Source organism: Gracilinanus agilis, chromosome 4, assembly GCF_016433145.1.
Source record: "Gracilinanus agilis isolate LMUSP501 chromosome 4, AgileGrace, whole genome shotgun sequence".
Classification (NCBI taxonomy): Eukaryota; Metazoa; Chordata; class Mammalia; order Didelphimorphia; family Didelphidae; genus Gracilinanus; species Gracilinanus agilis.
Window position 1 is genome coordinate 74,574,043 of NC_058133.1, and position 26,567 is coordinate 74,600,609.

Below are 26,567 nucleotides of genomic sequence, written 5' to 3' on the forward strand. Positions count from 1 at the left end.
AGCCAGTCATTCACCATGTCCTAGTATTTCATCCTATCAAGCTACACAGTGCATTAGAGGGATAATACAAAGACAAGCATCATAACAATCTCTGCTCTCAAGAACTTTACATACCTTTACATATTGTAATAATTGAAAAATTAATATACCAAATGTAATATGTTAAATGTAATATTTAGAAATTGGTTTGGAAATATAATATTAGTTTAAAAGATTATTGTGATCGCTATTTATAAAATAATTAACCCTGAAGTCATGAGGATGATGAAGATGATAGTAGCTTTTAACAATATAATTTTAATATTAATATAGTCTAGTTTAATAATAATATAGTCTAAGAAAGAAATAAGGAGGGAAGGAAATAAAAACATTTCCTAGCCTACCACCCTAATCTTACCAGCCCACAAGAGTGTCTTCCACCAAAGCCACCAATCTCCAGAGGGAAAAAACCTCTCTCCTCTACAGTCTCATTTCAGTATCCTCTCTTTCCATGTCACTTCCTTTTTACTTCCTTTTCCTGTGCACTGATTTAGCACATCTCAGGAGCCATCAAAGTCTCTGTGTTTAGAGTGTTCCAGCCAAGCTAATGGGCTGATTCAGATGTGCAGAAAGTTCACAATCCTGGGAGGAAGGGGTTCACTTTACACAATATGCAGAACAAGTACAAATTAAACAAAATGAAGTGAGGAGGGAGGGTGCTAGCAGCAGTTGTGGGTATCTGGAAAGGCTTTGCTTAAAAGATGTGAATGGTAGAGCTGTATATAATGAACCTGGAAGACCAGCTTCCCAGATTGTATTGTATAAGAAAGGGATGGTTTGTTGTATGAGACTGGAAAAGTAATTTGGGGCTATGTCTTTGGGAAGGGCTTAAAGTAAAACGGAGGAATTTATGTTTAATCCTAGAACTAATAGGGAATCAGTGTGATTTAGTGGGGGTGGGGTAACAAAACCCCAAAACATAAACCCAAGTAAACAAGTGAAAAATCCGTATGCTTTCATCTGCATTCTGACTCCAACAGTTCTTTCTCTGGAGGTGGATAATATTCTTTGTCATAAGTCCCTCAGAATTGCCCTGGATCATTGTATTGCCGATAATAGCTGTCTCTCACTGTTGATAATTCCACAATATTGCTGTTACTGTGTACAGTGTTTTCCTGAATCTGTTTATTTCACTCTGCATAAGTTCATGTAGGTCTTTCCAACTTTCTGAAATTATCCTGTTCATCATCCCTTACAACATAGTAGTATTCCATCACTACAACTTATTCCCCAGTTGAGGGACATCCCTCTCAGATCTACATTTAATGAAAATCACTGACAACTTTGGAAGATAAGAGTTAATTGGGGAAGAGACTTAAGATAGGGAGATCACTGATGCAGGTATTACAGTATTTCAAATAATGGATTGATGAAGGCCTGAATTGAAGTGAAATATTGATTCTAACACCTCAGTGACTTCTGCTTATATGTTGTCTTTCTGAGAGCAAGGGAATAGGCATTATAATCCAGTACTTGGCATAATTACATTTTCCCTTGTAACCTATAAATATGTCCATGTTCTTCCTCCACTTCTTCAAAAAACTCTCACTTGATCCATTTATCTTATCCCATATCTCTCTTCCCTTAAGAAGATCTCCTACAATAGGTACCTCCACTTCCTTTCCTCATTTCTTTAAAAAAAAAACACAATTATTTTATTAAAGTTAAAAATTTTAAATATGATAATGAAAATTAAAATTCCATCTTGGAATCAATACTATGGATTGGTTCCAAGGCAGAAGAGTGGTAAGGGCTAGGCAATGGGGGGGGGGGGGTCAAGTGACTTGCCCAGGGTCACACAGCTGGGAAGTGTCTGAGGCCACATTTGAACCTAGGACCTCCTGTCTCTAGGCCTAGCTCTCAATCCACTGAGCAACCCAGCTGCCGCCTCTCCCCTCCCCCCAACACCCCCCCCCCCCCACTTTTTAACTCTACCTTCTGGTTTCTGACCTGATTATGCAGCTGATATTGTTCTCTTAAAGTTATCAAGAATCACTTAATTGCCAGATCCAGTGTCTTTTTCTTAATCTTCACCCTTCTTGATTTCTCCATAGCCTTTGACACTGTTGATCATCCCTTCTCTTTAGGTTTTCATGACATTACTATCCCCTCATTCTCTCACCTCTTTGCTTCTTCTCAGATCCTGTCCAGATCTTGATTGTGCACACAGAGTATTGGGTATACCCATAGGCTGTCTGGACCTTGTGATCACATCAGATAAGGCACATTTAGTTATTTCTATGCTGATGATTTTCAGATCAGTTTATCCTGCCCTAACCTTTTTTCTGACTCAGCATTTCTAACGAACTTGGACATCTTGGAAAGGATATCCTGTATACACCATAAATGTCCAAAACTAAACTTATTATTTCCTCTCATCTCTGCCCCATTACCTTTCACACTTCTGTATTACTTTGGAGAATACCACTATCCTCCCAGGCACCCAGGCTTTTTTCTAGGTTTAATCCTCTACTCTTCACTCCCCTCTTTTCTTTCTCTGTCCTATTGCTCCTACATTCCTAGTTTTTTTCTCTTCTCTCACGACCCTGATACAGGATCTAATCGGACTATTTCAGTAACCTTTTGTCTCTTCCCCACTGCAGTCTATTTTCCCCTTAACTGTCAGTGATCTTCCTAAAGGGCAGACCTTATCTGGTCTCTTTCTCCCCATCCCCCATTCATTGAATTCCATTGGCTTCACATTTCCTCCAGATCACATATAAAATCTTCTGGCTTTTAAAGCCCTTCAGAACCTGATTCCTTCCTACCTTTCTAGCTTTCTTAAATCCTTACTTCACCAATGAACTTTGATCTAGTTACCACTAGCCTTCTTCATTGTATTCACAAAACATTCCCATTTTCACTAGCTGACTGTCCCCTATTCTTGGAATGCCTTCATCTCAGGCTTCATTTTAGGACTTCTGGTTTCCTTCAAGGCTTCATCTGAGGACTTCTCTGATTTTCTTCAAGATTGAATTCCCATTTTCTGTAACAAGCCTTTCCTGCTTCCTCTTGGTGCTGGTGCCCTCCCTTTGTTGATTACCTCCAGCTAATCCTATTTATATTTTGTCTGCACATCAGTTTATTGCAAGTTGCCCTCCTCATTAGATTATGAACTCAGTACTTAAAAGGGTGCCTGGCACATAGTAAGGGCTTAATGTTTGCTAGCTGACTCTTATTACTTGCAGGGAATTTGCTTGCCCTACTACTTTGGAAGAGGGAGTTGCTTCATCTTGAAGTTGTTGTATTGGTGAAATCTTAAGGCCAACCCCTGTCCCTACTCATTCATTTAGGAAACAAACATTAAGGACCTATCATGTGCAAAGCATATTAATACATCTTCTTCATGGTGATAAATAAAGCCCTTGGGAATAGACAAGTTAACCAAAGAAGAGAACATAGAGAGTAGGCTAATAAGCATGGTATCTGAGGACACTAATATTTCATTAGTGATTAGGGATGATGAAGAGAAGATGGGATCAGGCCATAGAGAAATGGGGTTGGTGAAGAGAAGAGTCATTTCATTATCAGAACTTGGAGGGAGGGAAAAAGAGAAAGAAGTCAAAGGTCTATGAGGCAAGACTGAGTCCCAAAGAGGGAGCTAAAAGTAAGTGATCTTTATTTTTTTGAAGTGGTAATAAGACAAGATCCTCAGCTGAAAGAAAAAGATGATGGAGTATTGGAGGAAGGTTTTAAGAAGGGAAGGTATTCTATCAGTCTCTTTGAAGGTAGAATTGAGGATCAATTAGGGAGGAATAAAGAATTGTCTTAATGGGGTCTTTATAGCCACTCTCCCCTCTGTTATAAGGGGATTAAGATAGTAGGTAATAAACTGGTTGTAATATGGGAATAGGCTAGAGGTAATAGGGAAATTAAGGCAAGGTAAGGTTGTAATAGAGGATAAGGCAAGGTAAGGGACTAAAGGTAGTGTGAATAGGGATAAGGCACTGTGGATAGGGTTTGTGGATCCCTACGGCAGTAAAGTGGATAAGGAGAGTACAATAGTGGAGCGCGATAAATTGAGGTGGTAGGAGAGGTAAAAAGAGTTGCAAGGGAGAGGGTAAGGTATTTTGGGCAGGCAGCTGCAGCCTGGAAGGGAAACAGACTGAGCCCTCCAGATAGGAAGGGCACTTCTACAGACAAAGGTTAGGACCAGCCAGGAATGGCTTGAAACTGACTAGAGGGCTTTCTAGTCAGTTTCTCAGGTTCACAAAGGAAGAGTCCAGAGGAAGTATTGAGATTACACTTCCTCCAAAATGGACGCCTCCAATTCCCTTCAGGACCCAGAGACAATATTATTCCTTTCTCCCCCTTCTCCCTCTCTTATCAATCAACTAATGAACTAGCCAAAGGTTTGATTAAGTGACAAACAGGGTTTATTGAGTTTCAGGGTTGATTGGAAGGAATGGAGGGATACAAGATAATGTGTAACAGCTGCCTAGGGAAAGCTTCAGGTTGGGGAGGGACACAGGAATGTGAGACTGAGAAAGGACCTGCCTAACTCAGTCCCAAGAGGTTTTGTAGCCTATAGGGTTAGAAAAGTTGGATACAATGATTCAAGATATAATTTGTAAAAAGGGTAAGCCCTATTTGACTATGGGGAAACTAAATCTACCAAGTTTGAAAGCTAACACCCAGATCCACCCTCCTTTCAAAAACCCACAGGAATTCAGGAAGGGAAAATGATGATTGGGAATAGGGGAGGTTAGGGAGATCCAAAGGAAATAGTTAAGCTAACAAATTTTAAGAGAAAAGCTGCAGAATATAGGCCAGGTTTTCAGTCCAAAGATAGATCTCAGTTGACCATCCTACTCTCATTGAGTCTCCAGGGTCAACTGTTCCTCCTCAGGATTTTAAACCCTTTTCAACTGTCAGAAACTCTGCAGTAAGGCTTTGCAGGGTTAATATGCACCCTTTTGCACTAAACCTCCTCCACATACCTTTTACTCTCTTTATGCAATCATCTGAAGGTTAACTTCTTTTTGTTTATATATAAATTCTAGTGTTTTTGTTTATAAGCTTAATAATTTCGCATAGTGTGCCTTACCTTTAGCCACCTTCATTTAAAGAACTCTTTAGCATGTTTGTTGTCATTATACCACAAGCACATGTTAGTTTATAGTTTAGCTGACGTCTGTGCTTTATCATGACATGATGATGACTTTAGCTTCTCAAAGGATGTGCCAGCAGAGCATAACTACTAGTAGGTTCAGCCAAGTTGGAAAGGCCATGAGTAGAGTTTTGGTGACTGATTATCTTCTACTTAAGAGCTAGAATGTCCAAGGGCACATGAGTTAACTTCCACCAACCCCAGTACCACTAATCAGGGCTGCTATGAGTCAAGATAGATGGACCCTTGGCAGTTTGAGCTGGTTTTGCCCTCAGGACATTGTTCTTTGAACCTATAGTGATAAAATTCAGTATTTTTGAAACAACTGTTCCTTTATTTTCTCTATTTCTATAGCAGTTGAAGCCATATTTTATGAAGGAAGTAGGTACTCATTTTGATGAATTTGTGACCAATCTTATTGAAAAATCAGCCTCCCTGGATAACTCTGGGTCTGTGAACACATCCTTTGCTATTCTCAATGGAGGGAAGAATCACCACAGAGATGTGTAAGAATGCTTGCTTCTTCTTTCTTCATTAAAACATTTGCCTTATTTCCTATTTACATAACCAAATATTTAATTGCATTTTAAATACTTAAAATTTCTTGCTCTTTACCAGGATTCTGAGAAACCCTCCAGAACAAGGAAAACTTTTTGTTATAAGAAGATCTCTGCTGGAGTGAGTATATCTTGCATTTGTCTATCATAGTGGATATGCTAACAACATACGTATATCTCAAATTGTATGGAAATTACACTTGGTAATCTCATATCCTAGTCTCCTACTTCCTATATCGTATTGCTAATTTGAATGTTCTATGTGCAATAGCAAATAATAATACTGTGTTCTGAATAAAAAATGTTTGAGGAATTCTGGTCAGTTATCTGTATTGAATATATTACCTCCTCTTTAAGAAAACCATTAGAAGACACTATCCAATAGGAAATTTTTATTTCAATATCTTAAAGACCCTCAGTATATATTAATCATTCACTTAAGTTATTCTGTAGGAGATTTATAGCCTGTAATTAAGGAATGAAGTTTCTGACATAACTGAGCCTGAGGAAAACATCTGCCTGGGATAAGGTATCCTACGTGGAGGTAAAACAGACAGGGAAGTGAGGAGCGTGCCTTAGCCTTCTGATGACATGATGGTTTCTGACAAGAACTAGCCCATCATCTAGTTCAGGGCTTGATAAACTAAAGCCTGTGGGCTGAATCTGGTCTCATATAGCCCATGAGTAAAAATTGATTTTTATATTTTTCAGTAGTGGGGGGGTGGAATCTCAAAAGAAGAAGAATGGGTTTTTTTTGGTAGCAAAAAATTCAAATTTCACTGTCCACAAATAAAAGTTTGTTAGGGCACAGACACATTCATTCTTTTATATTTTTTCCTCTGGCTGTTTTTGTCCAACAAGGTCAGAGCTGTATACTTGCAGCAGACTATGGTTAGTATCCTTCAAACAGGAATCATACATACTGCATCGATAATGGGCTAACAGTAGCATTTTGAGTGCTGCACTGCACTGAGACATTTTAAAGTTTTCAGTGCATATACCCATATACCATGTGGAAACAAAAGAAAAAGATTATGATTATTTTGAATTCACAGCAGAGATGGAAATTTTTTGAATGCAAAGAACTGCTTCAACCACTATTACTGAACACTAAATGGCTTTGCAGATTAGCTTTTACTGCATATCTGATAGTGTTCCTTATGAATTTAACCCCTTCCAAAATAGAATTCACCTTAAAATTATAAGGCAAAACAATACTAATGTGAGAAATTTAATACTGTAGTAAAAACAATTTGACAATGTTGTTTGAACCACAAGAGATGTCATGTTGCATATACTTCTTGTGTTGTCAAAAGCTAGGATAAGAAAAGAGATCTCCCTTCACTCACAAATTTGAAATGTATATATTTTCCAAGCTCAAACTATAATTTTAGCATCATTTTTCAGTCCTCCGTATAAGTGCAAAAGAAATATTCATATTTCAAAATCCATTTTGCTACACTTGAGGAACTTCTATCTAGTCAGTTGGAAGTGATTAATCTGTAATGCAATAAAATGATAAAAAGCAAATAACAGGAAGAGAATCTAGTAAAAATCCATGGATGCCTTCCAAGTAATGAATATGCTGAGTTAAAATCATATCTTTATAAATCAATAGAAATATTGATTTGGCAATACCTATTGTGTGAAAAGATTTTCAAAGTTGAAATATGTAAAATCTTATTATAGATAAGCCTTGAGAAAAGCTAGTTGATTTTAATGATAGAGACCCCCTTAAACCCAATTAAGTGAAATGTTATCCATCAAAAACAAATTCTAATCTTCTCATTAGTGGGACCTATATTACCAAAGAAAAGTCTTCAAATATTATATTTTAAATTTTGTCAATTTTTTTGAAAATGTTTTTTCTAATTATTTAGGTACCTACATAATAGTCTTTGTTTTGTCTTTTGGTCTCCCAAACCCAAGATATTTATAGTCCTTCCCTTTCTGCAGTAAGTTTGTCAAACCCCAATCTTGTTGACCTCAGAGTGGAGTCATCCTTAATGAGATAAGACAGTCTGTTTGTAGATGGGACAGATTGGAGAGTGAATAGGAAGAAATTGAGTACAATGACTTCTGTTGATATGGCCAATTCCAAGCAAGGACCCAGTAATTATCTAGTTATCTAGCCATAGCTGTTACTGAAGTGGATACAATGCTGGGTCTGGAGTTGGAGTCAGGAAGATCTGAGTCTGGCTCAGACATTTACTAGCTGTGTGACTCTGGGCAAATCACTTAACCACTGCCTCAGTTTCTTCACCTGTAAAATAGGAATAATATTAGTATCTATCTCCTAGCATTATTGTATGGATCAAATGAGGTCATATTTGTAAAAAGTACTTAGGCATATAAGTGCTTTACAAATACTTATTCCTTTCCTTTGTTTAGTTAGCCTTAGTTATACTCACTTTAAGATCACAATTAATGTGTAGATATTGTACCTTTTATGTTTTGAATTACTGTTTTATTAATTTATGTAAGAGTTTGCAATCTGGAACTTTATTCTAAAAAATAGTTTTCTGGAAAGTCCCTATTGTGATGAGAGTCTTGTCCCTGTTTCATTAATTAACTGATCTTAGGTCACTGAACCCCTCTTTTCCTCAGTTTCCTAATGTTTAAAAAAATTCAATTCCTTCTTTTCCGTGTCTTCCTTCCCTCTCCCTTCCTCCTTTCCCCTTTGAGAAAGGGAGAAAAAACATAAATATGTATGTGTGGTAATACAAAACAAAATTTCCATGTTGGGGCCACATCCCCCAAAGAAAAAGAGAGCAGAAAATATGTTTCAAATTACACTTTGAGTCTTTTCAGAGGTAATAATATCAGGAGTCTTGTTCGTGTGTATGTTTGAACATTGTATTGATCAATAAGTTTTTCAGAATTTATTATGTTTGCAGTATTGCAGTTATGTGTTCATTTTTCTCCTGGTTTTTTTGCTCACTTTACTTTAAAAAAAAAAAAAAAAACCTTTATCTTTTGTCTTAGAATCAATTCTATGTATTGATTCCCAGGCAGAAGAGCGGTAAGGGCTAAGCAATTGGGGCTAAGTGACTTACCCATGGCCGCATAGCTAGGAAGTATCCGAGGCCAGATTTCACTCCAGGATCTCCCTTCTTTAGGCCTGACTCAATCTGCTGAGCTGCACCTAGCTGCACTTGCTCAGTTCTCTTCGTATTTGTATATACAAATTTTCCTGAAACCATCCACTTCATCATTTCTTAGAGCACAATAGTATTCTTTCACATTCATATATAACAACTTGTTTAGCCATTCCCCAAATGTTGGACATGCCCTCAATTTCCAGCTTTTAACCACCTCAAAAATGTCTGCTATAAATATTTTTGTACATATGGGTCATTTTTCTCTTTGGACAGTTAAATTAACCTAGATGTGATTTTGCTGAGTTGAGAGGATTAAAACTTGCTTTTTGTTTGTAGTTTTCAAATGGCTTTCCTTAATGGTTGAATTAGTTCATTGTCCCATCAACAGTGCATTAGTATACCTATTTTCCCTCAGCCCTTCCAGCATTTATTAGTTAACCTTTTTTTGGGGGGGGGGAAGGGAGGTCATCGTAGTTGTTCTGATGTGTGTGAGGTGGTACCTTAGAATTGCCTTTATTTGTATTTTTTCTAATTATGGGGCATTTTTTCATATGACTGTTAATAGCTTGGATTTCTTCCTTTGAAAACTACTTGTTCAAATCCTTTGACCATTTGGGAAATGGCTCTTATTCTGGTAAATTTGACTCATTTCCCTATATGTATTCTAATCTTTCAAGTAGAAAAATGAGTTCTGCTCTTAACCATAGAAATATTAGAATAAACAATGTATTGATTTGTTATAAAGAAAGTTTATGAATACAAGGCAGTGGTAATTGACATTTTAATGACATTTCACTTTCAACTTCATTTACAGTGAACTATTTGAGGTAGACCATATTCGAACAATATATCATATGTTTATTGCACTCCTCATCCTCTTCATTCTCAGCACAGTTGTAGTGGATTACATTGATGAAGGAAGGTAAGATAATATGGGAAAAGTTGTTGAATTTGGCAAATGAGATATAAAATTTTTAACTTCTGTAATTGACATTCAAATAATAAGTGTATTTGACAATGAAATGTAAATGTCCTATAGTCAGGAAAGATGTCTGTTAACTATCTGTGGCCTAGAAACAAGGATCAGTTATATGTATTATTAGAATACATAGGATGGGTACAAATACCTGGAAATTTTTCTAATTGGTATTTTTTTTAATGCCAATTATCTCATCTCTTTGGATGTACATGTATTTTTAAAAATAACCTGAAACTTAGCTTTTATTTGAAATTTTGGGTATTAAGAATACAAGTCTAACTAGCTATAAAGTTTTTAGAAGTACGAAAACTGAAGATTTAAGTTTTCTAATTAGGGCTCTATAACAATACAAGCTAAAAGTCTCATTTTTAGTGACATTTTAGTCATGGGAAGTTGTAGGTTTGAAGATAGTTTTTCTAAATATACTTGTTCGTTGAAGTTCCAGGAACATTATTATTTAATCTTCTGAAAAACGTTAGACTGGGAATCAGAGGATTTCCTATTATAGAGTGTTTAAACCATTAGTAGACTTCAGATGGAGAAGTAAGTTTTTATTGATGATCTAAAGATTTGCAGAAAGAACATCTAACTTAACTCTTGTGTGTATGTGTGTTTTTGTTTGTTTGTTTGTTTTTCTTCCCTTCCAGGCTGGTCCTAGAATTCGGTCTCCTCTCTTATGCTTTTGGAAAACTTCCTCATGTAGTTTTGATATGGTTGTACATGTTCCTAGCTACACTGATCATTCCTTATGTTCTACTTGAATACTGGGCCAAGGGATATACCAAGAGCTCCCGTCCATTTTTCTATTCTTTCTGCTATGGGATGCTTTTCATGTTTTTCCAGATTTTAGTTTTGGGATGTGGACCAACTTATGCTGTACTAGCCTATACATTGCCACCAGCTTCCCGATTCATTGTCATTCTTGAACAGGTATGTATCCTAAAATTGTCTAAGCAAATTACATTTCTATTAACAATAAAAAATGAGCAGGCTCTCTTTTGGTTTGGAAATTAACCCTGTTCATGAATTTAAACTGCATGCTGATACTTTTCTTTTTATGGTGGGATCTCAGAAGTCATGGGCAAGTTCCTAAAAGTTATGAGTCAGTTTTATTACTATTTTGTTTTCGTGTGTGTCTGTGTTTTTTTTTAATAAGGGCAAACAAATTTTAAAGCAATAAAACCCCCTAATATTTTAGGTTTGTTTGTTTTAATTTTTTTTTCAAACCTTTGCCTTCTGTCTTAAAATTTATACTAAATATCAGTTTCAAAGCAGAAGAGCGATAAGGGCTTGGCAATTGGAGATAAATGACTTGCCCAGGGTCTCACACAGCTAAGAAGTGTCTAAGGCCAGATTTGAACCCAATTTCTCCTAAGTCTAGGCCTGGATTGCTATCCATTGAGCCACCTAGCTACTTTAAGTTTGCTTGGTTTTTTTTTTGTTTTGTTTTGTTTTGTTTTATCTTTACCTTCCATCTTAGAATCAATACTGTGTATGGGTTTCAAGGCAGAAAAGTGGAAAGGACTAGGAAATGGGAAAGTGCCTTGGCTGGGGTCACACAGCTAAGAAATATCTTAAGGCCAATTTAGGTTTATTTTTTAAACTATACTTTTGACATTTATTTCATCCCTCAGCCGTTAATTTGATTATATTGTATTCAGCATTTTCTGTCTTTCATTAAATGTCTCTAAAGCTACAAAGATTTATAAGTTTTAAGCTTTGTTTTTTTTTCAACCAGTTAAGATTTTTAGTTATAAAGTAATGATTAGTTGGACAGTAAGATATATGAAAACTGAATATTGAGAATGTCTCCTAAAATCATTTTATGTGAAAAAACATTTGAAATGGCTCATTTTATTGTTTTCTCCGTTTTTTGTTGACTTCACTAATGGAACCTATCTTTTTGGAAACTGAGATGGTTTCTTAATTCAGTACTGGTCATGGCAATGCTGTTGGAGTGGGTATAATAATGAAAAATGCCTTAAGATTATTAATATTCATCTTCAGAGTTGACATTTTTGTTTTATTTTATTTTTTTGGTCTTGTCTTTAGAATAAATCTGGGACAAGTATTTGCAGAATGAACCAGAAGCATAGGAGAATTTCTTTGATGTTAGATTGTCATAATCATGTTGGGAGTTATAAGAACAGTAGAAGATCTTTAAATATTTTCCTTCATAGGTACGTTTTATTATGAAAGCTCATTCATTTATTCGGGAGAATGTTCCTCGGGTTTTGGCTGCTGCTAAGGAAAAATCACGTAAGTAATAAAATGGAACTTTTTTTTGCACCCTACTAGTATACACACTGCATTCAAGAACAGCTTATTTTTAATCTTTTTAATTTGAAAGTAGTTGTTTTTGCAGGGATTCTAGATTTCTTTATTTTGGGTGTCTTAACTGAATTCTCTAACCTGAAATGGTTAGGATACTATTTATATTCTAAATTCCCAGGTCCTCAGTCTACTCAGTTCTTCCATTAAACCTCATTTACTGATTAAGCTACATAAAGAGATGGTCATGCTCTTGATTTTGCCATATGATTCTTCTACCTGGCTCATAAATGCCAAGATTTCTTAATATTTTACCATTTTAGCTTCATGACTTTCTATTCCATCCCTATTCTCTGTCTTCTGAGCCATTTCTGCTCAACATTCTCCTAGACTGTTACCCCTGTACTGGTTATACTTTTTTTTTCCCTTTTCACTCTCTCAGTGAGCCATTTCAACTTCATACTATCCTCAATTCTCATCCTTTGCCCCCTTGTCCAGTCACTGGTAATACCATGCAAAACTGCAAACCTCTTGCTTCCTTCATTCTTGTGCACTTGCTACTCAGCGGAGCTTGAGAAATGTGTTGATTGAATTTGCTATACATTTGTTACCTAATTTAGCTGCACTCTCATTCTTAAGGGGCAGTTCTTCTACTCTTCTATAACTGCTTCAAGACATAATGACTAGCTCTTTTACACCCTTTTCATTTCTCTTCAGGTTTCTTTCTATCTTCTCAGTTGCAGACTTACTTTATCTGATGCTTCACAGAAAAAATTGAGCTCAAGTGCCCCTAATATCCCATTGTTCTCTATTCTTGATCTAATCTTTTCCTGTCTTCTCTAGAAAATTGTCTCTACAACTGTCTCTACTTTGTAATCAGTCTCTTCCTGTTTACCTGCCACATTGCAAGTATGTAAAGTTCATCTCAACTCTTTTATCCTAGAAAAGCCTCCCTTGATCTTAGAATCCTTGTTAGATATCCTTTATTTCTCAATTTCTTTCAAAGCTACCTACACTTGATGCTTTTACTTGTTTTCTTTTCACTCTTTTTCTAAACCCATTGCCGTCTGGCTTCTGACTTTTAATTAGCACTGCTACCATCTCCATAGTTACCAGTGATTTCTTAATAAGCAAATTTTGTGGTCTTTTCTCAGCTAACATCTTTCTTGACCTCTTCGTAGTATTTGGGAGTATCATTCTCCTTCCCCCTGCTAGATATTCTCTTCTCTCTTACTTTTTTTAAACCTTTACCTTCCATCTTGGAATCAATACTATGAATTGGTTCCAAGGCAGAAGAGTGGTACGGGTAGGCAACTTGCCCAGGGTCCCACAGCTAGGAAGTGTCTGAATCCAGATTTGAACCCAGGACCTCCTGTCTCTAGGCCTGGCTCTCTATCCACTGAGCCAGCTGCCCCCTCTTAGTTTTAATGACATTCTTCTTTTACCTACATGACCACTGCTTCTCACTCCTTTTCTCATGTTCCGGGATTGTGAGTGTTCCCTCAAGTTCTGTTCTGGGCCTTTTCTTTTTTTTTTTTGGTGGTGGTGGTGGTTGGATGCAACTATCTTTATATATATATGATTTTCAAATCTCTATATCTATTTAGCCTTAGTCTTTTTTCTGAGTTCCAGTTTCACCTCTTTAACTTCCTATTAGACATTTAAATCTGATATCCTATAGGTGTCTTGTATTCAGCCTGTCAATAACAGAACTTGATAACTTTCTCCAAAAAAGCTTCCTGTCTTCTGAACTTTTCTGGCCTGTCACCATTTCCCAGGCTTCTAGGTTTCACAACTTTAGCATTCTCTTTACTTTCCCCCTACATAAGCTCCTCAGTTATCAAATCTTGTCATTTCTATCCTCCCAGCATCTCTTCTATGTATCCCATATTATTCTCTAGTCACATAGCTACCACCTTTTCACCTAGGCAAATTGCAAAAACCTTTATATATATTTATTGATGTCTTTTTTTTTTTTTACATAACCATAGTTTTCTCCAGTATCCCTCCATATCCAGAGAATCGTCCCAAATAACAAATAGTCTTTTTTTAAGACCAAAAAAAAAGAAAGAAAAGAGTGGGGGGAAATCAGTATAACTGATGAACACATTGAAAAGTATGCAATGGTTAAACTTGTGGACTTTATCTCTTCAGAGTGGTAGGTTGGGTGTTCTTCTCACATCTTCTTTCAGCTCGTTCTTATTCTTTATAATTTTGTGACATTCACTTTTGAATTTTTAGTTCTATTTACATTGTTATTATCATTGTATATTTTATTTTTATTTTCCTGAGGTGTAATTCTGACAATATCAATGCCCCTACTCATCCCTTCTTTGAGTAATTCTTCAATGGCTCCCTGTTGTCTCTAGGACAGAATAAAAATTCTTCTCACATTAATTGAATTCTCTGACACCTTACTCTAAGTGGCACGGTGATACTGGCCCTACTTGCTGTTCCTTGTTCATGCCATTCTCATTTCCCATTTTAATGCTTTTGTACCAACTTGTCTCCATGCCAAGAAGTTCACCCTCCTCACCTATGCTTGACATCCCATATTCTTTTAAAGAGTCATCTTAATTTCTCCTTTCTGCAGGAGGGCTTCTTAGTTCCTTCCCTCCAGCCATCTCTTCCTCCAAGGCTACTTTCCATCCGTTTTGTATATATCTGTTGTAACATGTCTCCCTCATTGGCATGAAAGCTCCTTGAGAACAAGACCTCTTAATTTTGTGTTTTTGCCTTTCTTTGGGTCCTGGGAATTGACTCTTAACACAAGTATTAGCTTGTGTTAAGTTAATTAAATTAAATTTAATTAATTACATTTAGTTAAGTTAATTAAAATAATTAACACAAGTAATTCTTTTAACAAATTCTTGTTGAATGATTATTTAAGCCATCCTTTTCAATGGTTACTAGCATGTATAGTTGTCATTGTTGCATTTTAGTTACTTTTCAAATATGTATTTTTCAATTTTGAAAAAAAAATTGTGGAATTCTAATCGTACATAAAATCAACCACCAAAGATATGATCTCTGTAGGATACCTTAAGTACATATTATGGTGAAATGGGGGGTGGGATAGGGTGGGAGTTAGGAAGTGATCCTGTGGTAGGCCCCACATGAACAGCATCAGCTTGTATCCTGAGCACTCCAGGGCTCAGAGGACTTAGATCTTTACAGAATAAATAAGCAGGATTCAGGGAAACAGAGGGAAGGAATGAGGGTGGAAGGGAAGATTGAGCAGAGGAAAGCATCTTAATATTTGCCAACCATCTCTCCCATTGCACTGATTATAATTTTCCCCATCTCTTTTTATTAGGCAGAATCTAGTGCTTTAATATTTAATACATTTTTTACCTTTTCAGGCACTGTTCCAGTACCCCAAGTCAGCAAGTACTTGTACTTTTTGTTTGCACCTACTCTTATCTATAGAGACAATTATCCCAGGTAATGATATGAACTGTGTAAATGGGGATCCTAGGATACCTTGAAATATATTGATTATTCATTAGCAGTCCTTTGTCCCAATTTAGGAATCTTAGAGGCAAGATGGTATTCTGGGAAACACCTAAGTCCTAGCAGTTGAGAGACTAAAAACTTTCTATTAGCTAAAATATTTGGGATAGAGTATTCTGGATAACTAGACAATGTGATCTATTAAGACTTTACTAGAGGGGGAAGCTGGATAGCTCAGTGGATTGAGAGCCAGGCCTAGAGATGGGAGGTCCTGGGTTCAAATCTGCCCTCAGACACTTCCCAGCTCTGTGACCCTGGACAAGTCACTTAACCCCTATTGCCTAGCCCTTACCACTCTTCTGCCTTGGAGCCAATACACAGTATTTACTCCAAGTCAGAAAGTAAGGTTTTAAAAAAAAAAAAGACTTAATTAGAAAACCTCTTTTGTTTTACTCTTCTGAAAATCTTTCTGAAGTTTATTGATATTTTTTCCATTGTTGTAATTACTTATATAGTGAATATATTGAATTTTTATTTGAATTAGAATACTTTGTTGCCCCAGTGTTTTGAACTTTAGTTTTTAAACAGTACAGAACGTATCGTATCAGTCATTAACTTTATGAGCATGCGATGCAATAATGGAACATTATTATTATAAACATTCCTTACTGGCTTCTTTGTTATTCCTTGCACATGACAGTCTGAGCATTTTCACTGGCTGCCCTTCCTGGCTGGCACACTGTGTCCCCATGCCCACTTCCTGTCTTCCCTGCCTTCCAGTCTAATCTGAAGCCCCACCTCTATAAAAAGCCTTTCCCAGTCCTCTTTAATCTTACTTAGTGCCTTCCCTCTGAGACTACAAGCAATTTACCTTGGATATAGCTTGTGTGTGTACATGGTGGTTTGTAGATTGTTTCTGCTATTAAACTGAGCTCCTTGAGAGCATAGACTGTCCTTTGCCTCAATCTACAGTACTTAATAGTGCCTGGCATATAATAGGCACTTGATAATTGCTAGTTCACTGACTGACCCTAATGCTCCCAGCTCTGCTGGGGGCTCTGTCCCCCATTGAATGAAACTAAGCACCTTTGAGTGGGTTTGCCTGTAGTTGTGTTTTTGTGGAATGAATTTGAACATTAGGTTAAATAGGTCTCTTTATGTCCTATTCTCTGATATATTCCTGAAAGATCCAGTCAGAGGATATAAGTTCAAATTTTGCCTCTGACATTGACTATCTTGGCAAGTCCCTCATCTACAAAATGAGGGGTTTGGGCTAGATGGTCTCTTTTGGTCCATTCCAATTCTAAATCTATGATCTGAGTTTCTTTTTAAAGGACGAAAATCCTAAACCTGTGGAGGTGGGGGTGTGTACAAGTAAATTTACACAGAAAATAAATTTCAGTTAATTGACAATTCTGTTAGTCCCAATTAATTGAGATTTTACTTTGAGAATATATTCTAATTCTTAATTTTCTTCATGTAGTCCTTTTTTCTGCCCTGCCTTGCCTGACTTCTTTTAGTTTGTAGGCCTGAACAGCTACCTGAAGTGCATAATATAACACAATTCACTAGGCAATGGAACCTGAGCTAAGATCAAAAACTATATTTATAACATGCTATTAAGTGAGCAGCCAGGTGCCTGTTTAAATCCAGCCTTAAATACTTAATAGCTTTGTGACCCTGGGCAGGTCACTTAACATTGTTAGCCTCAATTTCCTCATCTGTAAAATGAACTGGAGAATGAAATGGCAAACTATTTCCATATCTTTTTTTTCAGTTGCACATAACTGAAAAAGGACTGGCTTACTCTCTTAAGGGAGATGCTTTGTAAGGATTGTATATAAATATATATGTGGTAACTATTATTGAAGCACTAGTTAGAGAGAACTATCAAGACTTGTCTTTTAGAATTGATTATATAATATTCTCTCCAAAATAAGTATGCTAAGTTAAGCTGACTTAAAGAAGACCACATTGCCTTGATTTAGTGATAATTAAAATTATTTGTGTCAAAGAAGACATCTATTCATGTTTAATGATTGTGTGCACAAGTTAAAAAAGCCAGGTTCTGATTCTATGATAATTCTCCTTTTTTAGGAATTCCACTATCAGATGGAGTTATGTAGCTACTCAGTTTACACAGGTAAGCAAAAGAGTCAGTCAGCTCATACTAAATTTGATTGGTGATGGGTCGAAGTGAATTATTTACTTGTTTTTGGAAATGTCGAGGCATTAACCCAATTTATATGAACTAGATTGAAGTAGTACAATTTTTGAGTTAGAAGGGAAAATAGTAGTCTAGCTATTCCTAAGATAATTCTTTTGGAAATCTGAGTTCAATTTGATTTCTTTAGAAATATTTTATCATTATTAGTATGTGTCATTGTAAAACAAATTTTGAATAAATTATGTTGAATAAATTTTCTGTCTAGGCTGCACTTTTATCTTTTGTTCATTGATGACATGGAATAGTACTAGACTTGGGAGTTAGGAAGAGTTCTCAAATATAAGCTGTGTGACCCTGGCTGGACAAGGCACCTATCCCCTCTTCACCTCAGTTTCCTCGATGAAATTGGGCTAGCAATAGCACATTCATGGGGTAATTTTGAGAGTCCAGTGAGATACTGTAAATTCAGGACTTTGTAAACCTTGAGGTAACATATACACGGTACAATTAGTATAATTATCATTATTCTAAAATCTCCATCTTTGCTACTTACCCACATCAGATTTTTCAGTTGATTATCAGAGTGTGTTCACCTACTTAACGAATTCATCATCACCTCTTACTGAACCATTAAAATGTCTCCCAGCTGGCTTCTCTGTATCCATTCTCTTCCACTCTCTAGTCTCTTTATATAGCTACTAAATTCATCTTATCAGTGCAAAGGCTGATTATGTGGCTCTTCTGCTCAAAAAAAAGACTTTCAGAGCTTTCCTATTACTAACAATATTAAATTAATATTCACTAGGCTTGCATTTAAGACTTGTTACTCTCTGCTTCTAACCCACCTTTTCAACTTTATTTTATCCTTTATTGCTTCCTATATGCTACATTCCAGCCACATTGGATGACTAACTCTTTCCCTGATGTGGTCCAGCCCTCTCCTACCACTATGACTTACCCAAGCCATTGTCCAGCCTGGAACGTACTACCTTCATTTCTGTATTGTTGAGAGCCTTCTGAGTCTTCAGGATCCACTGTGGGTGCTAACTTCCATGAATTTTTCTTTGGTTTCTTTCTCCCCCAATGTAGCTAAGTGATTACTCTGCCATTAGATTTTCTTTTATACCTTTGTTTTCTTACTTATAATTCTATCTTGTAGTTCCTTATCTGTGTATGCTATGTTTTATGGGTGTGGGGACTCTGACACTCTCTCTCTCTCTCTCTCTCTCTCTCTCTCTCTCTCTCTCTCTCTCGCCTCCTCCTCCCCCAAACCACCATGTAATTTTTTTTTTTTTTCATTTTTGTACTACTAGTGCTTGGCATAGTACCTTGCTTATAATTAATATTTAAATCAGTTGAATTAAGACAAATATTATTGCACATTCATGTATTTTATCTGGTACAAAAAGCAGGCAACAAAATGATCTTTTAAAATGTTGTTTAGGGAAAGAGTTGGAAAAGAACTGTGGCAAAAATGGCCACAGGATGAAGGAGGTAAAATAATATGAATTTTAAAGGGCAGTGTTGATATTTGGTTGTAATTTAAAGGAAGTCTACTGCTTACTTATGTTTTAATCAGGCATGACCCTGCCGTAGCACCCTTTATTTTGTTGGCATCATATGTTTTCTGAAGAAACATGGTANCTCTCTCTCTCTCTCTCTCTCTCTCTCTCTCTCTCTCTCTTGCCTCCTCCTCCCCCAAACCACCATGTAATTTTTTTTTTTTTTTCATTTTTGTACTACTAGTGCTTGGCATAGTACCTTGCTTATAATTAATATTTAAATCAGTTGAATTAAGACAAATATTGTTGCACATTCATGTATTTTATCTGGTACAAAAAGCAGGCAACAAAATGATCTTTTAAAATGTTGTTTAGGGAAAGAGTTGGAAAAGAACTGTGGCAAAAATGGCCACAGGATGAAGGAGGTAAAATAATATGAATTTTAGAGGGCAGTGTTGATATTTGGTTGTAATTTAAAGGAAGTCTACTGCTTACTTATGTTTTAATCAGGCATGACCCTGCCGTAGCACCCTTTATTTTGTTGGCATCATATGTTTTCTGAAGAAACATGGTAGTGGATATAAAGCTGCTTTCAAAGCCTGGAAGACCTAGATTTAAGTCCAGTTTTATACACAAACTCTGTGAAATCCTGGGCAAATCACTTCTCATCTTAGTTAACATATAAAACTGTAATGTGCAGAGAAGATACTGACCTGCTTTGGGTAGGAGGAATTTCCCTCCATGTGCTATTAACTAGGATTCATTTCCCTCCCTTCCCTTCTTCCAAGGTGGGGGATAAGGGAGAGAAAAGGTTAAAAAAGCTCACTGTTGTTTTGTTCTAGGTTTTTGGTTGCTTGTTTTACACATATTACATCTTTGAAAGACTCTGTGCTCCCTTGTTTCGGAATGTCAAACAAGAGCCCTTCAGTTTGAGAGTTTTGGTTCTGTGCATATTCAACTGCATTTTGCCAGGTAAGATGAGCCATGTTACAAGCTGTTAGCTGTACTGTGAAATTGCTACTGAGTGCCATTTGGGTATACTGTAATCTTCACTTGACCAAGGTGAACATTGGAGAAACTTTTCCCCTGGTATTTTCTGTACAAAAATGAAAGTGAACACTTAGTCATATCATAAGATAGCCATAGCCTTGAATGATGGCTTTCAAATGATTTTCTAAAAAAGATGAACAAACTTACAATGGTGTTCTCAAAAGAATATTGTGCATTATACTTCTGTACAAATTTGTTTGCACATTAGGGTAACAAAATATAGTATGTGGGTTAATCCCAAATGTTGAGAGGAACCTTAATAAACCAGCTTATCCAATTTCCCACTAACTGCCAACACTACCGTTTCAACATGCTTGATAGTTGGTCCTTTGTCCTCTTGAAGGAACTGCTTACTACCTTTTCAGGCAGCTCGTTCCATTTTAAAAAGTATAATTGTTTGGAAGTTCTTAATGTCAGGTCAGAATCAGCCTCCTTATAACTTTCCTCACTGATCCTAGATGTTCTTTTTGAATATAGACAAATTTAAGTGTCTAACTCACATGATAGCCTTTCAGATCTTTAATTACTATCATATTCTTTATTTTTCTTCAAGTCAAAACATTCTCAGTTCTCTTTAAATGAACTTCATATGCCCCTTCATCATACTCTTCCTTGTTTTCTAGTTGTATTCTCATGGTTTTTTTTACCTGTAGCTAAACATATATTTTATTGAACACAAATGTCAAATGAATACGATATTTTATTATTATTATCCTTGTGAACAAAATTAGAGATATGTGGCCTGGAATTAGGAATGAGATAGTGTTAAGAGTCCTTTCTGAAGTCAGCGTATACTTTTTCTTGGGCAAAGATATGTAGCAACCTTTTTCAAGAAGGGAAATGAAATATCTAAATATTCTGTCACACTTTAGGGAATTGACTTCAAGATAACTTATCTGTAGTTTCTGGAATCTTTTTTTTTATTTTTCATTTTAATTTATTAAAACCCCTTGTGTTCCATCTTGGAATCAATATTCAGTATTGGTTCTAAGGTAAAAGAGTGGTAAAGGCAAGGAAATAGGGGTTAAATGACTTGGTCAGGGTCATATAACTAGGAATTGTCTGAGGCCAGATTTGAGCTCAGGACCTCCCATTTCTGAGCCTAGCTCAGTCCACTGAGCTACCTAGTTGTCCCCAAATCTTTAAAAAAAAAAACTGGAACATTTATCCATGTTCAGTGTTCTAGTGTCTTTCCCATTTTCCATAATTTTTCAGAGATAACCAACAATGGATATTATTCTTCTGGGGTAAGAAACTTGAATTCATTTTAATTGACTTCCTTCCTAATTAACTCCCTCCCTTCTGTCTCCCTCCCTTACCTTTTGTCTCTTAGAATCAGTACCTCATAGTGGTCTTAGGTAACTTGCCATGGGTCACACAGCTAGGAAAATTTTAAGGTCACGTTTGAACCCAGGACCACCTCCCATTAACCACTGAACCATGTTGCAACTCTGGTTTTCTTTTTCAACTGCTTTATCTGTCTTGAAATTTTTCATGTTAATAAGTATCTCTTCCCAGATGGTGATGATCAGAGCAACAGTTGAGTTGTTCTGCCTTCTTTCTGACATCTTTTCTATTTCTTTGCCATCATATCTTTTTATTCTTGCACTGAATATATAGTTTCAAGAGTTCTTTTTATTGTCCTTAGTAATTTTGACAGCTTCAGTTTATTATCTCTTCTTTGTTATTTGTGCCTTATTTTATTTTTGTCCTTGTTTAGGTTATTCTTCCCTCTTTTGTGCATATTGGCTTCTAATTTGAGCTCCTTTTGGTGAGCTTTCTCTGTGTAGCCATCTATTTCTTTTGTTGTTTCTTACCTGTATTCTAAATTAGAATGTATGATTTCCAGAAAACCAAATGGCCAGGTCATACATTTCAGAGTGAGAATGGGTTAGTTCTAAATAAAAAGCACAGTTAGGCTTCACTTTACATATACAAGGAAATCTTTTTTTTTTTTTTTTAAGTTTATTTATTTAGGGTGTTTTTCCATGGTCACATGATTCATGCTCTTTCCCTTTTCTCCTCCCACCCCCCCCTCCTGTAATCAAGATCAATTCCACTGGGTTTTACATGTGTCATTATATAAGGAAATCTTGACAATGCAACTAAGATTAATAGTATTTCTCAACCTATCTGGGTTATACTTGGGAGTCACTAGAGCTATTGCAATGCACAAATGACAGTGTAGCCATATAGTTCAAAAAGCCAGTTTTGGGAAAATTAATAAATAGAATGGCTTTCTTGCAAGTATTGTCCTTGAGGACAATTGGATAAAGATAAAAGATAGCTATCCATTCTGGGATTTTTAAGCATAAAATTTTTACTAAGCAAATGTGCATGTTTTTACATTATAAAGTCTTAGCTCTCAAGAAGGAATCTGACGTTTTATATAATTTTTCCAGGTGTGCTGATGTTATTTCTGTCCTTTTTTGCAATATTGCACTGTTGGCTTAATGCTTTTGCGGAGATGTTACGCTTTGGGGACAGGATGTTCTATAGGGTAAGAGATTTTATAGAAACAAATAATTTCTCATTTTCTTTTTATTATTTGTGTTATGCTCTCATTGTTAATTTTGTATGTCATGAAGATCTGCAAGCTTATGTAAATTTTCTAATATAAAAATTGAGAAGAAACTTATTCTTTTACACAATATTATCAGCAGTAAAATTAAACTTAAAAAATAGTTTTAGCTCTAGCGTGTTCTATTTTCCTTCTTCCTTTCTTAGTGTCTTCTAGTCCTGATTTATATAACTATAGTTTCTTAGTGCTTCTTGTGAAACTGGAATTAGTTTAGAATTACTTTGCCACATTTTTCGGGAAGTGTGGTGTCTTTGTCCTGTAGAAAAAACAATAGACCAGAATAGTTCTATATTGTTAGAACTTGATGGAAATACATTTGTAGTCTTCTTACTCAATAGTGTTTTATTATAGGCAGTTCTATGAATTATTTGCCTCTTTGAAGACTTTCAATTATGCTTTTGACTTTTTCGGGGGGGGGGGGATCCGTATAACATAGATTAGCCAATAATTGGTGACTTTGGTTTTGGGAGGTTGAGGGGAACAATCCATTTTGTATAGCCCATGACATATGGATAAGTTTCAGTTAGGTGGCATGCCAGGCCTGGACTCAGGAAGACTTACCTTCCTCAGTTCAAATTATGGCTTCAGATACTAGCTGTGTGACCCTGGGCAAGTCACTCTTTTTGCCTCCGTTTCTTCATCTGTAAGATGAACTGGAGAAGGAAATGGCAAACCACTCCAGTATGTCCGCTGAAAAGACTTTAAATAGGATCACAGAGTTGGAATAACAACAGTAGTTTTTCCCCTTAACTGAATGCTCTCACTTAAAAAAATTTTTTTTAAAGGATTGGTGGAACTCAACATCATATGCCAACTATTATAGAACGTGGAATGTCGTGGTTCATGACTGGCTCTATTACTATGCATACAAAGACTTCCTCTGGGTGAGTTAGACATTTTAATTCATACCATCTCCTTGAAAAATTAGGATTCTTCTTTTCTCAAAAGCTGTTAGGGGAGCAAAAGTAGTACTAGGTATCTTGTGCACTAAGAAAGACTATTCCATTTTAAATTTCTCACATAGTCTTTCACTCTGTCTTTCCCTGACTCTCTGTACCTGCCTTTCTCTCCTTTCTGGTTCCTTACCCATTTCCATTTATTTATTTATTTATTTATTGCTCTGTTTTATTCATTTTTGTAATAGAGTGATCTTTTAAAACCAAAACCCCAAATCATATACCCATACAGACAAGTGAAAAATCATAAGCTTTCTCCTGGATTTCTATTCCCACAGTTATTTCTCTTGATATGGATAGTATTCTTTCTTATAAGTCCCTCAGAATTGTCCTGGATAATTACGTTGTATTGTTTTTTGTTTTTTTGTTTTTTTTTAATTTTTAAACCCTTACCTTCTGTCTTAGAGCCAATATTGTGTATTGGTTCTTAAGTAGAAGAAAAGTAAGAGCTAGGCAATGAGGGTTAAGTGACTTCCCACTCACAGAGCTAGGAAGTGACTTAGGCCAAATTTGAACCCAGGACCTTCTGTCTCTAGGTCTGGCTCTCAATCCACTGAGCCACCCAGCTATCTTCCTGCATTGCTTTTAGTAGTAAAGTCAATTATATTTGATTACCCCACAGTGTTTCAGTTACTGTGTACAATGTTCTCCTGGTTCTGCTTATTTCTCTCTGTATCAGTTCATGGAGTTCCTTCCAGTTCTTGTAGAAATCCATTGATTCATCATTCCTTACAGCACAATAGTATTTCATCACCATCATATACTACGGTTTGTTCAGCTATTCCCCAATTGAAGGGCACTCCCTTATTTTCCAATTTTTTGCCACCACAAAAAAACACAGCTATAAATATTTATGTACAAAGGGATCCTTTTCCATTTTTAAAAAAATCTCTTTGGGATAAAAACCTAGTGTCCCCACCTACTTCTATCCACTAATCTCTGCTGTCTCACTACATTTTGTGTGTACACACACACACACACACACACACACACACACACACACGTTCCATGAGCAGAAACTTTCTTTAATCTTTATCTCCAATAATACCTAGTACAGAGCTGCATGATATGTATGAAGTTTGTATTACTTAGCATTTAATTAATTGAAACAATTCAGTGGACTTATGTGTGACTTTGATTGATGAGATGGATGGATTCATGGCAGTATCCCTAGAGGTTTAATATTCCTTAGTTGATGCTTTGGTTTCTAACCACCTTATTTCTGTCATGAAATAGTTGTTTTAACAAGAATATATCCACTAATCAGTAGTTCTAGAAATATATTCAACTTGATTAAAGTAAATATGTTCCTTAAAATTGTGAGTTAAATTTTAGTAACATTACAGTTTCAGATATGCATTATTTTCTGATTTCTCAAATGGCTATATCATCTAAGACTTTCTAAGTTTCTATGCTTGTAGCCTCTTTTCCATTGATGAGGATATTATATCTGAATAATTTTTTTGCAAGTGAATTTTCATCTCCTGGTCTATTTAACTAGGCACATTTCATCAGTTAGAGAGTCATCATATTGTGGCATAACTGTGTAGTTAGTGATTTTATAGTGCAGCTGTTAATGACAACTTCAGAATGTTTTTTTTTTTTGAGCCTGTATACTCTTAATAGTGTTCATTTGGCATACTTCTTTCTTCCCTTTTTCCTCATCTTTCTCTTTCTATTCCTCCTTTCTAGACCCTTGTTTATGGAATCATACTTATTTCTTTTAGAATAATCCTTTATCTCCATGGAACTTTCAACTATAAAAAAAAGATATTCCTGGCTCTTTAAATAGAAAGGCTTCAAATGTCTTTTAAACATAACATCAAGAATCTCTTTGAATGCTATATGTCTGACTTAACTTTTAAACTTTGTCCCCGTCCCCCCATCTCCCCCCCAAGTTTTTTAGCAGGAAGTTCAAAACAGCTGCCATGATGTCTGTCTTTGCAGTGTCTGCCATAGTGCATGAATATGCCCTGGCCCTGTGCTTCAGCTTTTTCTATCCAGTCCTCTTCGTACTCTTCATGTTCTTTGGAAGTAAGTATTTCTAAAAGATTAGAGACAAGTATGTGATATTGAAAGAAGCATCGGCAATCATTTGGTGAAGTTCAGTTGGGTGACTAGGTGATCTTGGGACTTTTGCCCATTATTAATAACCCCTTTACTGTATCAATGCTTTTAAGACCATTCCTGAACTGTTTATAATCATTACTCTTGACTAAACTAATAAAAGTACAGTAGCAAATACCCAGTTGATACTTTTTGGGTTTTAAGGAATCATCATAACTATCTTGGGACTTTGAGAAGATAACCTCAACTGTAATCTTTTTTGTCTTCCTTGCTTCTATCTTCCAGTGATTTTCAATTTCATTGCCAATGATAATCGGAAGCAACCTATTTGGAACATCATGATGTGGACATCTCTTTTCTTGGGGCATGGAATCCTAGTGTGTTTATATTCTCATGAGTGGTATGCACGTCAGCAATGTCCTTTAAAAAATGTAAGTGATACAAAGGGACCCTAACTACCTGATCTCAAAATGTGCCAAATTTTAAAAAAACTGGTACTAGAAAAAGAACAGAGAAGTACAGGAACAGAACAAAATGGATTAGAGAATCCAGAAATAGAATTCACAATTAGTGCTTACCCACACTTACACCCACCAGAGAAATAGAATTTCTATTCAGTTGAAATTGCTTTGGAAAGTTGAATAGCTGAATAACAAAACTAAAAACAAAGAAAAAGATCCAAATTCATGATATTTGCTACATAGTACATGCTTACTTAATAGCAATCTAAATCT

General features: G+C 36.0%; 1 protein-coding gene across 1 annotated transcript in view; it reads left to right on the forward strand.

The window, feature by feature from the left end:
* The window catches only part of SOAT1 (sterol O-acyltransferase 1), an 80,102-nt gene that overhangs the window by 47,931 nt on the left and 5,604 nt on the right, over positions 1-26,567 (forward strand). The window contains exons 4-15 of the mRNA XM_044677090.1: positions 5,504-5,655; positions 5,768-5,827; positions 9,622-9,729; positions 10,434-10,716; positions 11,967-12,045; positions 15,420-15,501; positions 17,608-17,653; positions 20,022-20,151; positions 22,632-22,729; positions 23,596-23,694; positions 25,665-25,800; positions 26,119-26,264. Of these exons, the coding sequence (XP_044533025.1) occupies positions 5,504-5,655; positions 5,768-5,827; positions 9,622-9,729; positions 10,434-10,716; positions 11,967-12,045; positions 15,420-15,501; positions 17,608-17,653; positions 20,022-20,151; positions 22,632-22,729; positions 23,596-23,694; positions 25,665-25,800; positions 26,119-26,264 (1,419 nt within the window). The remainder of the gene's footprint in view (positions 1-5,503; positions 5,656-5,767; positions 5,828-9,621; positions 9,730-10,433; positions 10,717-11,966; positions 12,046-15,419; positions 15,502-17,607; positions 17,654-20,021; positions 20,152-22,631; positions 22,730-23,595; positions 23,695-25,664; positions 25,801-26,118; positions 26,265-26,567) is intronic.